This window comes from Malaya genurostris, chromosome 3 (assembly GCF_030247185.1).
Source record: "Malaya genurostris strain Urasoe2022 chromosome 3, Malgen_1.1, whole genome shotgun sequence".
NCBI lineage: Eukaryota > Metazoa > Arthropoda > Insecta > Diptera > Culicidae > Malaya > Malaya genurostris.
Genome location: NC_080572.1, coordinates 182,831,132 through 182,845,879, shown reverse-complemented (window position 1 = coordinate 182,845,879; position 14,748 = coordinate 182,831,132). Strand labels below are relative to the sequence as shown.

At 37.4% G+C, this 14,748-nt stretch overlaps 2 protein-coding genes across 3 annotated transcripts; both read right to left on the bottom strand.

Annotated features, from left to right (window-relative positions):
• Positions 1-2,542: 2,542 nt before the first annotated feature.
• On the bottom strand, positions 2,543-3,808 carry LOC131438606 (mucin-2-like). 2 transcript variants are annotated; one of them, XM_058608732.1, is made up of 2 exons: positions 3,753-3,808; positions 2,543-3,692 (listed from the first exon to the last, which is right to left on the bottom strand). In XM_058608732.1, the coding sequence occupies exon 2, from the start codon at positions 3,690-3,692 to the stop codon at positions 2,658-2,660; it is 1,035 nt and encodes a 344-aa protein (XP_058464715.1). In that variant the 5' UTR covers positions 3,753-3,808; the 3' UTR covers positions 2,543-2,657. The 2 variants fall into 2 exon arrangements, with proteins under 2 accessions (XP_058464715.1, XP_058464716.1); XM_058608733.1 differs by having other exon boundaries at positions 2,543-3,705; positions 3,753-3,803.
• Positions 3,809-5,811: 2,003 nt separating this feature from the next.
• On the bottom strand, positions 5,812-8,358 carry LOC131434133 (uncharacterized). The gene has a single exon (XM_058600779.1). It carries the CDS (start codon positions 8,356-8,358, stop codon positions 5,812-5,814), a length of 2,547 nt encoding a protein of 848 aa, XP_058456762.1.
• Positions 8,359-14,748: the final 6,390 nt, after the last annotated feature.

The window sequence follows — 14,748 nt, the reverse complement described above, 5'->3', positions numbered from 1 at the left end:
ATAGGAGTCAGTGTAAGGGAAAGTATTAAAAAGTGCCCCTACTGGCCAAAACGCCCCCTTCCCTTTTTACGCGTTCAAAACGCTTCCAAATAAAAGTTTTATCACTAACACTTTTTTTTTCGTAAAATCTTTCTGTTATGCAAATTTGGCAGTTGTCGTTTGCTGAAAAATAGAAAACACATGAATATATCCTCAGGCAGCTTTTCGATGACAAGGTTTCGCGTCGACTAAATAAGCATTTTATCCGTATAAAACGTATAATGGTCGATTGCAACTTACTAACCAACTTTTCGCAGTTGTAATGTAAAAAACGTGCTTTATCCACCTAGCAGTGAGATGATACCTTTTTTTATCAATCCGCATGTGTTTTTTGCATGAATATTCTTCGGTGTTTTAGTTCTCATGACATTATTTTAATGACCGTCGTTTTAAGCGGCAATTTGAGAATTCAATCGTCAATCGGATCGAATTTTATTCTAAGCGTGTGACAATCTATAGAATCCATGAGATGTTGAAGTAAGTTCCACTTTAGAGTTTTTCGTCAAGATTCGTAAGGCCATAAATTAATATGACGAATAAAATGCAATAATTTTGAGTTCAACTGTCATCTTCTACATTAGTTTGAATTTTAAAAACTCATCACCCTTAAATTCCAGAATCGGAATTCAGAATTGGATAAAATTCAATAATTTTGTATTGGATCCTTTAATTTGAATTTTTGTTTTTGAAATTCGAGTTGGCCTGTTTCGAGAAAACGATTGAGCTGCAAGAAACGATTCGATATTGGAACCGGAATTCTAAAATCGGTGTAGCTGAAGTCAGTTAAATCCACCTCAGGAGCTGTATAGTTTACATTTGATTCAAACTGTTTGAAAATCAGTGTAGACATCTTTGAGAAATCGTAGTGCGAATTAAATTTTTGGGTACTTTCCGAATCGAAAACTGAATACCGCTAAAACTGAAATAAGTTTATTTGGTTATCTACTATCGAAATCTACAAACCCGATAAACCTGATAAATTTATGTGAAATGGACATTTTTATACTAATCATCCTGTATCCCCTAATTCGGAAGTTAGGTCTGACTTTTATAGGATCTTAAGACCTTTCATTTCAATCTTTTGTGGTTCCTAGATTTCATTTGAATCTTATATCGGTTTAGCCATCTACGAGAAAAATGAGTAACAATATTTCAATTTCGTTTCACATGTTACCATATAGTTCCGGAACCGGAATTCGGATCCAAACGTAATTCAGGAACCTTGTTTGGGAGGATACGACTTTTCATATGAATCAGAGTTTGTAGAACACGGTTGAGTCATCTCCATATAGCGTTTTGGGTGACGGGGAGACCTTTCATTTACGACTAGTTTGATCAAAATCGGTCCAGCCATCTCTGAGATCTCGACCTCTTAGTTGACAACACACATACACACACACACACACACACACACACACACACACACACACACACACACACACACACACACACACACACACACACACACACACACACACACACACACACACACACACACACACACACACACACACACACACAGACATTTGCTCAGTTTGTCGAGCTGAATCGATTAATATATAAAACTCGGCCCTCCGGGCCTCGAAAATTTTTTCTTAAGTTTGAGCGAATTCTATACCTATTTTTTATATTTATAAAAAAGGTAAAAAAACAAAGCCATACCGTTGATATACCAATTCTCTTAAAAGAGTTACTCTACGGACATTATGCCCCACCCTCGATTCAACATTTAGAAATATCTCAATATTTTTTTAAGGGGTTGATATTATAACAATTTAAAGAATCGTTGGATAATTGTAGCATGGAAAATGAAGTATTTTTATGGTGGGGCGCTGAACAAGCGACTGAAAAAGTTATTTTTTGGCATAACTAGTTAATTCCGTACCGTTTTCGAATTGAACCGTTTGATCAAATGTTAAAAGACCCTCTCAGCAGGCCGTTCAATTTTGTTGGTTTTTGAGCGCTTGTTGAACAACATATTGCACGAAATATTCGTTCAATTTGCTGGAACGGTTTGTTGTTGTTTTTAGTCTTGCAAAAATAGTGTGAAAATTAAGTGTTACCTTTACATAGAAAGAAAATTTGTTGTTATTCTACGTGAAGTAGAAGTATTGTGCAGGTATGTATTGTTAGTTTAAACAAATAAGTGGAAAAAACTTCAGAAATTCTGCAGTAAAACTAGTCCAACGGGGCTCCAACTCCTCATTTTAAAAATGGCTCAACAATGGACCTCTGTCTGCCGGGTTTGTTGAACGAAAAAAATAGCATTCTGTTCAACGGTCTGTTTCAAAATCGGCAAACGAAGGTCCCGTGTTGGCCTCCCGTTGAACGATTGATTGGACTTTCATTGGACCAATGATCCAACGTATTGGACCAACGAAGGACCACCGTTGAACGTTTTTTTCTAAGTGGGGAAAATCAGAAATTTCCCTAAGGCGATACTCTTAACCGGACACTTGGTAAGAAGCCATCTATATTTGAGAGCAATAATTTATTACGGTAATCAGTTTTCTTTCGGAAAGCTGCATACCTGTAGGCTAATCCTATACTTTATTAGAAATCTATTTCTTCTATTTCAATCCACATTTCGGAGTCGCCCCCGCCGAAGCGCTCAATTATCAGCCGGCAGCGCTTAATATTTTACTAGGCAGTAGCGTCTTAGTCACCGTATCCCGGTAGATATAAGTCGTAAGTGTGGGTGTAACGGTGACACTTTTGGTAACGCGCTCCGCGTACTTTATGATCGAAGAGGTTCTGGTCACCGTTAGTGAGACCGTCACGGCATCTTTCGATATGTAGCTGGTCGAGGTTGGTTTGATCGTTCGTTTGATGGTCGTTGGATCAAGGTAGCTGAGTTCGGTGCTGGTGGGCCGGATGATCCGGGTACTGGTTTCCGATGGTTCCAACGTGATCGTGATGGTTTTGGTGGTTTGAGCCTTCGGGTGCACGGTGGTGGTAACGGTTTGCGGTGTGGCCGTCGAAGTTAACGTGATCGTTGGCGTATTTGTAACAGTGATCTCCAGTGCCCTGGTTTGCACTGGAATATCCGGTGGTGCTAAATCAACCGGGAGATAGGTTTGAGGAGGAGGTGAACAGGTTGAATGTTCCGGCACAGGAAGATAGGCATTGTTGGGGGTGCAAATCGTTGTAGTGAAAGTAGTTGTAACTGGAATGGTTGTTGTTTGTTCTATCGTTGCAAACACGGTATCAATGCTGGTTATGGTGTCAGTTAAAGTGATCCGTTTGGTGGACACTTCCGTTGTAGTGACCGGATAGGAGGAAGTTTCCCATTGCGTATCAATTAAGGTGGACACTCTTGTAACGGCCGGTAATGTTTCGGTGACAGTATTAACAACTGTTCTGTAGTCCGTTTTCGTTTGAAAGTTTGTTACTGTACTAACATCTGTTGTAGTCGTAGGCACAATCACGGTTGATAAAATCGTTTTCGGTTTAAGGACACTGAAAATTGTTCGTGTCTCAAACTGTTTCACTGTTATGTATTCCAACAAAGGCACTGTTGTTGTGACCGTGTTTGGGTACGCCAGGGGACATGAAGGCTTTGGGTAGTCATATCCTCCAAAATTATCCTCCAGAGAGCCACTTTGAATCTGCCATGGTCCCAGCACAAGCAGAGCAATTGCAATTATCGTCATCTACGATGAAACACTGTCTTCAATTACCACTGATTATTCAACACATGGATCCAAAATTACCTCCAGTTTAATTCGTTTCACCGAATTGTGATATCACTCTAGCTTGTGAAATGGATCGAACTGAAACAGGTTGTGACCAGAACATTTGATTTTATACGCACATCTTCGCACGCCTCGAGATTTGCAGCGAGGCGAGCTGAGATGGCATATGCCCACGTTGTGTTTCCAAAAACGGAAATATTCTGATAAATTTCGTGCGGGGATCGTCCGTGTACAAGAACACTAAACGATTACCGTTTGAAAAAGTTGTTCTTTCTATGCTTCGAGTTTTGTCTTGACGATTTTTTCAGCTTCTGTACGTTCAGTTTTTGAAAGATTCCGGTTTAATTTAAAGGGCAATATCCTTCGAGCCAGAAAGGATAAAACAACGCATCGTGAAGTGTTTTGCATTGTTTGGTGGTAGTTGATTTCGAGCATTTTTATACCTAGTGTCACTTATTAGCAAAATTTTGGCTTGCATGAAATTGATCTGGTTGATGCAAAAGATTATGTAATGACAAAAGAATTCAAACATTTTATTTTACTATTTGCGATGCTTTCAGCTGTAATGCCGTCGGGTAAAAACTGGATATAGATGCTTTTTTAAACAAACAAAGCAAAATAACCTTTCGCTATGTTGTGACGGAGGACTGAAGGTATTTTTACACTGACTTCATTATGCATTCTACTAATTACACAGATAAAAATATTTTGTGAATTTACATCAATTTTTATGCACATGTTTGGAGCAAACATTTGAATGAAAAGTTACTTTACAGTTCCTCATCTTTTAATAACTAAATTGCAGTAAAAATAAGACTCTTTTTTATTGAAAAACCAGTGCATTTCAATTTAATTTTACATTTATCATGGTCTCAAATCAGATTATTGATTCAACTGATGTCTATTTTATAGTACTATAGTCCTATTGAAATTGAAATTCAATAGCATCTAATTGAAATTCAATAGCATCTAATGGGACCATACAACTTTTCGTTTGAGCCCAAGTTTGTGAAAACCGGTGTAACACGTTTTGAAGTTTTTGACCACTATTTCCGGTACTTTCTGTACCGGGTACTGGGAACCGGTACAGCCGAAGACGGTTTGTTTAGCAAGCAATTATCATAACCTATAAATTGAAATAGTTTGGAACCGATTTCAGAAGAATAATAACGAACGATAACATTCTGAATGACGGTTATGCCCACATACACCACTTTTTTATTCTTGGAAGGTTTTGAAAAACACTCAATTTGACTTGAAGCAGCTCGAAATAAAACATTCACTCGTGACAATAATAAACATTGTTCGCAGTTGAACACTCAGAGAAAAAGATATTGTGAAGCTAACTTGGGCTTATCACAACGATTTATTTTATTAAAATAGTGACAACAAAAGCAGAAAATATTGTATGAGTACAGAAAAAGATATATTTGTCGGGATTGGGTCGGGTACGGCTATCGATTTTTGTCATTTTCAACGAGTACGGGTCGGGTTCTTCTTCTTCTTCTTTCTGGTTGGCGTCACCTCATTTGAGATGGCGCCGAATTGATGACACAGCAACTAAGGCTATATTGCCAGTTAATTTTCGTTTATAGTCCAATGGACTTTCTTTTCACTGGACTACAAGCGAAAATCTCGCTGTGTGGCATATGACTGATTTACTTTGCTCGAATTTTCTCCGGACTAACACGATGCAACGTGCTCACCCGTTGAGAGTTTCGCCGGAAGTGCCACGGGGCGGGTTTGGGATAAAAAATTTGGTCAGGTTTCGGAACTTTTTTCAAGTTCGGGTCAGGAAGAAGTAAAGATTTTTGTTTTTTTTATCGGGCACGGGTCGGGTTCGGGTTTGGAAGATAAATTAATTTTAGGTACGGATAAATGTTTTTTATTTTCGATCGGATACGAGTCGGGTTCGGGCTTGAAAAAATACTTACCATCTCTAGTTGCAAGGAGCCGGTTCGTTTAAATTTATTCGATTAAATTTTATTCGAATATCGATTAATTATTCGATGATTGTAATTGAATTTTTAAACTGTTCAATTAGTTCAATAATCTATCGCCCACCGGTTGGGCGATCTTACGACGTTCGACAGCAATTTAGTGATACTCCCTGTACCTTTGCAGCGGCATCAAAGACGAGACGTGGTTTGAGTGGAGTTTTATTTGGATTCACGACCGCGAAGTGGGGTAAATAATACGTTTTCTCGCTACTTCGAGTAATTTCCTCTGGCGTGAGCATTCGAGCGTAGCCTTTCTTAACGTACTCCTGAATCTTTTCCTTATACCATTCAGAAAATTCAGGATCTTTTCGCATCTTTGCTTCAGTGTATTCTAGTCTTTTTAATGCTGCTTTAAAGCTTTCTGTTTTTGGCATAATAGTCCTTGTTTGCTTCCAAAGCAGTCCGATCTCATATTGATAACCATTATATTTCATTGTTTGCTGGATAATTTGGTTGGCCAACTTGTCTTCGGTACTTATGTGATTGTGATGAGTGACTTTGACACCGAATTCTTCGGTTGAAAAATATTTCTGTATTTCCTCACGGAGAGCATCTTGTTCCTCAATAACGCATGAATATGTGTCCTGTTGATGTCTAGAGTTTGTCCTGCCGTATATTACCCAGCCGATGGGTGTCTTGGCCGCGACTGGTCCGATTTCATTTATACGTTGTTTCGTTGCCGTTAGCAGTCGTAGATGATCAAGTCCAATTAATAACGTTGGTTCGGCATTGACATACCCTTGTATCGGAATATTTTTGAGGTGTGTGTATTTTTCTTTAATTTCATTATACTCGAGTGTTTGGCGTGGTAGTGATAATTTGCTTACTGTACGTACACTCTCCATTTGATACCGATTTTTGTTGGTACCGGATATTTTGAAACAAACACTTCGACTTTGGTTGTCCTCATGTATTGAGTCATTGGTCCATTTAATACTCAAGGAGGATATTGGTCCTTCTAGACCTAACTCATTAGCAACCTTATCCAGAATGAGACTGTTCGAAGATCCATGATCCAGGAAAGCGAATGTATCTAACTGTTTGCCTTGTGCGTGAATAGTTACAGGAAGGATTTGGTAATACACCTTGTTTTTCCTGACGGTATGTATATTCGTGCGTGTGGTTTCTTTATCTTGTTTATTGGAAGTATCTGATGAGGTGGATGCTGCACTTGTTTCCTCAACGTCCTTCTTTTCAATGGTTTTCTTAGGATCTTTGGAGTTATTAAACGATTCATTTTTAGTTTTTATTTTGGTGTCATTTTTCTGGGAGGTTGTGCTCTCGTCGCTATTTCTTGTACGTAAATGGAGGAATGTATGATGGCGTGCCATGCATCCTTGTGTTCTACAGTTTGGCTTAGTCTCACAATTTTTGGATGAGTGTCCTAGTCGTAAACAATTGAAACATATGCGTTTCTCAAGAGCTAATGCGCGTCTCTTTTCTGTATTCATGTTTCTGAATTCCTGACATGATGTTAGCCAATGTTGTTGATTACAACAGAGGCATTTTACTGGATGTTTGCTTTTACCTTCAGTATGTAGATTTATCCTTGATTTTTCGTTTTTTGGATATTCCTTATCTGATAGACAAACCCTTTGTGCGACAAGGAGTGTCGCTCTCTTTTGTTGTGGTTTAAGAAATTCGTGTACATCCTTCAGCGTTAGTTTTCGTCTTGGCTCCCCGTTCGCAGGAGTCATGGTTTCAACTTCCTTGTCCGCCCATTGCTCTCTTAGGTTGAGCGGCAGACGACATATGATTTCTGCTATTTGTAATGGATTAGCAAGATAATCTTCACACTGTATTATCGACATATTTGAAACTAAATTGCCGAGTGTGACTACAAAGTCTACCATTGTTTGAGGGTTTTCCATACGTGGGTTCCGTAATTTTGTCAGATCCTTCCACAGTTCGTTGAATATCGCTAGTGGCTGTCCATATATACTGTCCAATGTTTCGATAACTTGTTTCTCGTTTCCCGGGTCCATTAACAATGCATTAATGTGTACTTTAACAGATTTATCGAGACTCGCCATAAGTCTATTGATGTTATCCGTATTACTGAATTGTCCTTCTCGTTTACTTTGTTCATAGAGTCGTTTAAAATTTGGCCAATCCTTATAATTACCGTTAAATTGTGGAAGCTGCTTTGCTGTTTGTCTTCTTAGTAGATTTGTAATTTCATCTGGTAGTTTTATTTTGGAAGCCGTGGAAGTGCTAACAATTTCAGGATCATTCTTAATTTGATGAATTATGTTTGCCATTTCAAGCATGGCTTTTTGGAAAGCCTCGTCACGTATCTTTTGGCTTTCCAGCTGCGGCTCAAATTGACGCCGTAGCAGTTCAACCGTATCAACTGGGCTGCGTTCTTTGGACATACTTCTCGTGGTTGTCCGTTTATATTCTTCCAGCTCCTTCTTCAGAAGCTGGATTTCCTTTATTTCTTCCTTACACCTTGGACAGTGCCAAGATTCCTTTACCGTAGGCTTTTTTTCTAGTTTGGCGCATGCCATGTGGAACCAATTCCAACATTTCATGCATTCCACCATCCATTCGTCCGCACTGTCCTTGTCCTGGCACAGGCGGCAGTTCCCGTTGGGATTGTTCACGTACGATGTGGAGGCCATATTTACGATGCTTCCTTCTGGTACGAATTGCGTGATATATCACCTGGTTGTGATATTGTACTGACAGACTTCAAACACTCACTCACTTGTGTATAATCCGTTATTAACAGTTCGGTTTTCAGCTGATCTGTTAGCTATGAACACACTCTTTTTCGTTACAACACGTTTATTTGTCCGCTATGAGCTACGGACACGCTTAAACTTTTATTTCGTTCCTTTTAACGTCGCGAAACCTTGAGGATAAATCCTCTCTGGAGCCACCATATATCGCCCACCGGTTGGGCGATCTTACGACGTTCGACCAAGGTTCTAGTTAGAGATGTCCTGCAGTACAAGCCACCTCTAAGTCTAGATTGAATTCTATAGTTTGTAGCACCTGCGTAACAAATACTACACGCTATAGACTTTGGAATGGGGCCCTTCGTCCAAGGGATGCAAGGTGGAAACCAACGAAGAGCTCCGGTGTTTCGGAAACGAATGTTTGCTGAATGAGGTTTGGATTTTGACTGTGTCTTTATTGATAATTTTTGGGTTTTTATATCTAAATTTCTTAAAGCCAATTATTTACAAATATATATAAGTACATTGAATATTTGAATGATTTCTTATGTTCCTACGTTGCGCCGCTTATGTTATTGAATATATATCAATATGTCGCGGTGCGACAATGGCATCGACATCGAGAATGTTGACTTAGCATAATTTGTCTGTTTTACTATGTGACCGACCGGACTCAACGACGAGTGCAGTTGATGTAATTTGATTCTTCCTCGCGGTGTGCAGTAAGTACTAGTTGTATGAATTATTGCGGTCAAAGTTTCTTTAATCATGAATGAACGAGTGTTACGGCAATAACAGCTGATTTTTGTTTTGGATTTAAGGTTTGCGTCGGCGACAATCAAATATTAGTTCATATGATTGAATATTACTCGATTATCTGGGTTATTAATCGATTACTTGATTAATCGATCGATGTTACTACATGCCTAACTAAGCGCACATGACTGATTTTATTTTTGCCTTTTCCCAACCACTGTGGACATATACATATAATGTCACTCAATTTTCTCAGAGATGGCTGAACCGATTTTCACAAACACAAATTCAAATGAAAGGTCTTGTGGTCCCACAGACTGCAATTGAATTTTATGCCGATCTGAATCGCGGTTCGGAATTACAGGGTGATGTGCACATAAAAAACTGAATATTAACCTAATCGGGGGTAAAGTGGCTCTAAGTAAAAACACAGTTAAGGTAAGCAGAAACGTCCATCTCTTCTGTGTGTCTCTCTTTCACACATATACACCACTATTAAAAAAGTTTACGAGCATCATGAGAGCGCGTGTTTTTTTTTCATCTCTAGCACTGGATCGAACCACAGTGCTGAAGCAGAGCTCTTAAATTCTCCGAGATGGACGCAGATATTTTCACCGAAGTGTACATGCCGGTGAGCACTTTCGTGTACGGTTCGCATAAGAGAAGCGTAGGGTACGCATATTGAGCAAAAATACAATTTATCGTTGAAATTTAGTTTTTCCTTGCTGCGAAATCATTGTCATAGAAAGGCCAGAGCTACCTTCTATAAGTTTTAAAATTAAGTCACAGAAGTGATCAATCACATTCAAATTCTGTCTATTCGACACTGAAAAGAAGATCGCTTTTATTTTTTTTTTAAATAACTATTTATTGGAATATGAGTTAAAATTAAATTATTAAGATTTAAATTGGGTGTTCAGCCACAAGTGGTGACTTTTCAGCCCTGTTATATATATATATATATATATATATATATATATATATATATATATATATATATATATATATATATATATATATATATATATATATATATATATATATATATATATATATATATATATATATATATATATATATATATATATATATATATATATATATATATATATATATATATATATATATATATATGATTTGGTTATTACCATGAAGACATCATTTGCTTCCGCAATTCTGAGATTTTTGTGTAGGGAAAATTCTAAACCTACTTGTATTGTGTAATGGGGAAAAGGAACTTATATACTAACTTACTAACTAATACAGAGAGCGAATCGATTCAATTGAAGATTGCATCGATTTTTGTCGGAATTTGCTTATAATATTATGTGACATTACATCTAATGGTTCTATATTTGTGAGTCTGTGTAACTCATTTGTACTAAACCAGGGAGGACGCTTCAGAATCATTTTCAGAATTTTATTTTGAATTCCTTCAATGTGATCCTTAAAAGTGAGTTTTTTGTCATACGTTAAACCTAAGTATTTAGCTTGATCAGACCATGTCAATTCCAAGCCATTCAATTTGAGAATGTGATTATTGTTTGGTTTAAGAAAAGAAGCTCTTGGCTTGTGAGGAAAGATAATTAATTGCGTTTTTGCTGCATTTGGTTTAATTTTCCATTTTGACAGATAGTCACTGAAAATATTTAAACTTCTTTGTAGGCGACTGCAGATCACTCTTAGATTTCTACCTGTGGCTAACAGACTTGTGTCGTCACAGAATAGCGATTTCTGACAACCAACGGGTAGATTTGGAAGATCAGAAGTGAAAATATTATACAAGATTGGAGCTACACTCGAACCCTGCGGAACACCGGCTCGTACGGGTAGCAATTCAGATTTACAATTCTGATAGCTAACCTGAAGAGTACGATCAGTTAAATAATTTTGAATCATTTTGATCAAATAAATAGGAAACTGGAAATCAGACATTTTTGCTATTAAACCTTTGTGCCAAACAGTGTCGAATGCTTTTTCTATGTCTAGAAGAGCAAATCCAGTGAATAACCCAAAAGATTTATTTGATTTTATCATGTTCGTTACTCTGACAAGTTGATGAGTAGTTGAATGTTCATGACGAAATCCAAACTGCTCTGGTAAAAAAATTGAATTCTCATTTATATGAGTCATCATTCTCAACAAGATAATTTTTTCAAAAAGTTTACTGATAGAAGAAAGTAAGCTAATTGGTCGATAGCTTGATGTTTCTGCTGGGTTTTTATCAGGTTTCAGGATAGGAATTACTTTAGCGTTTAGCGAGAGCAGGAATTGGTTTCTGAGGTTTCTTAAGAACCTTAGAAAGTTTCCAGAAAGGTTTAGAATATGGTTTAATTTGTTCAACTTCTTTAGCAAAATTTTCATTTCGCAAAAGAGTAAATCTTTGTTTAATTTCTTTTTGTAAATCCTTAACTATGTTTCTCATAGCAGGATCACGAGAACGTTGATATTGTCGTCGACGAACGATTCAAATTATCAATTGCTGTGTCGATGTCCGCAGAACTTTCTAAAATAGTTTCATGATCCACATGATTTTCATTGTGAGATCTGTAATCCAACCAATTAGCTCTATGATAGTTGAATATAGAACTAATTGGATTAATTATAGCTTCATTGGAAAGTCTGAATGTTACAGGAAGATGATCTGAGTCAAAGTCAGCATGTGTAATCGGTTCACTACAAATGTGACTTTGATCTGTTAGAACCAGATCAATTGTAGACGGGTTTTTCACGGAAGAGAAACAAGTAGGATTACTGGGATGAAGAACTGTGAAGTAACCAGCTGAGAGTTGATTATGAAGTATTTTACCATTACTGTTATTTTGCCTACAATTCCACTGGACATGCTTAGCATTTAAGTCCCCTATTACGAAAAATTTCGATCGATATCTTGTAAGTTTTTGCAAATCGCCTTTAAAGAAATTTAATTGTTCGCCGGTGCATTGGAATGGCAAATAGGCTCCAGCGATGAAATAAATTCCATGAATGGTTTCAACTTCGATTCCCAAGCTTTCAATAACTTTAGTATTGAAAGAAGGTAAAATTCGATGTTTAATTTGCCGTTGGACAAAAATGGCAACTCCACCACCCATTCCAGTAAACCTGTCAAATCGATGAACCACATAATGTGGATTACTTTTCAATTTTACATTTGGTTTAAGAAAAGTTTCTGTCACAATGGCAATATGAATTTTGTGAACTTTGAGAAAATTATAAAATTCATCTTCACTCGATTTCAAAGATCGAGCATTCCAATTTAAAATATTCAAATAATTATTTAACATCACTGTTAAATTTTAAATTCATTATAATATTATTTGCAAATTTCCATCCGATTTGAAATGCTTCAAAAAGTGATGAAGTCGAATTCATTTGGATGATCATGATGATTGAAAAAGTTGATCTTGTAGGTAGATCATTTTATTTTCAGTTATATCGCCTAAATCGACTTCATTTAAAGAAGCGAATGGCATTGAAGGAATATTTGTAGGTAGACTGCCATTAGAAGAAGATGATTTGGCCGGTCTACCTATTAATAAATTGTTTTCGTTAGAAGAAGAACTGCAAGGCGGTCCTGTGTTTTGATTATTTACATTAGAAGAAATAGGTGATAGATTTCTACCTAATATACCAGCATAACTGATATTAGAAGAAGATGATGACGAGGTCGATCTACCTGTCAATAAATTGTTTTCGTTAAAGACGAATTGGCAGGCGTACCTGTATTTTGTTTCGAAGAAATCAGTGCCTTAGAAGAATTAGGCGTGGCATTTGTAACGGTTTTTTGATTTTCTGGTATGTTCTGTAAATTTAAGGTCGTTGATTTGACTTGTTGTCTAAGTGAACGAGCGTTTAAAATTTTTTCCCTGACAGGACATTTCAAATAATTGGATTTATGATTTCCATTGCAGTTTGAACATGAAAATTTATCAGTGGTTTCATTCATTGGACAAACGTCTTTCGAATGCGATTTACCACAATTCAAACACCGTATATCCATATGACAATTTTTGGTTCCATCACCGAAGCCTTGGCAACGACGACATTGCGTTAAGTTTGCAATACGATTATGCCGTTTATAATGTTCCCAATGAATTTTAATGTGGGAAATGAAACGTACTTTTTCTAAAGTTTTCAAATTGTTTACATCACTTCGATTGAAGTGTATTAGGTAAAGTTCATGGGAAATACCAGAGCGTGGTTTAGAAGTACCATTCGCTCTTTTTTTCATAAGAATTACTTGGGAAGGGGCAAAACCAGCAATTCTTTTAGTTCATTTTTAATTTCATCAATACTTTGATCATTTGATAATCCTTTCAAGACAGCCTTGAAGGGTCTGTCTGATTTTATATCATATGAATAAAATTTATGAAGTTTCTCGGACAAATATCGAATAAGACGTTCGAAATCTTCCAATCCATCCACCAAGACTCGACATTCTCCTCTTCGTCCGATTTGAAATGAGACTTTTACTTCCGGGAGAAAAGTAGAAAGCTCAGTACGGAATGCTTTGAAGTCGGAAATCGGGTTCTTTGCCCCCCCCCCTCCCCATTGTTGGCGCGCCTGATAGAAGTACTCCAACTACAACAATTTAACACTTCTAACATGATTTCTCTAAGTGTAAAAGATAATTTCATTTGTGTCGTATAAATCACACGAGAATTCGATCGGAATAAAATTAAAATTAATTTGTCATTTTGAATTATCGTTAAGCAAATGTACGCTAGAACGTCCGGCAGAAAAACTCTGTTTTAATCCACATAGTGGTGTAATTATGCCTTTCTCATATACAATACTGTCGTATTCTATTCAAAATGTTAGTGCATTAACTTTGTGCATTGTTTGTGTATTAGGTAGTTTAACATACAGAATGAAACAGTGATTTGCTCGCGAAGGTCATTCTTAAAAAAACGAAGTGAGTTCACTATTATTGGAACTTCCAGCACCGGAACCCGAGAACCGGTATAATCGAAGTCGGTTTGTACGGCCACCAACTAACATTACGTACAAACTCAACAAGTTTTTATTCAAAGTTGTCCGTATGGGTCCACTGAAGACACCCCCGAGTCAAAGACCCGGCCGGTGGCCCGCGTTCTTGGAATCAGCCAGGTGACGTGAGAATGTGTCTAAAATTACCGCATTCTTCTGTGGGACCGCGGAAAACACTCCCAGGCTGCGAAGACCCGGCGGGTGGCCCGCATGTTAGTCATCGACTGGAGCGGCTTTCCGTGGGCGATGATGGTGATGTTGCCGAATAGTATGAAGAAAAAAAACAGAGAAGTAATTGTTGAGAAAGGATTGTTAAAGGGGGGTATGTAAACGAAATAACTAATAACGACAAATATTTAGTTAGTTGACATCGAGATAGTGAACAAAACTGGGGAAAGGGGAGCGAAAAGTTAGTAACAGCAAAAAGATCTTGTTAGTATCGATAAAGATGGTAGACAAACGAGGGATTGGGAGAATCGGGCGGATGTTAGTGTCGAACCTATAGGTGAAGAGTATTCTTAGTCTCGAAAAATAAGGAAAACTTTCTATATCAAATACAACGGATCACACTTGTATATTAATATG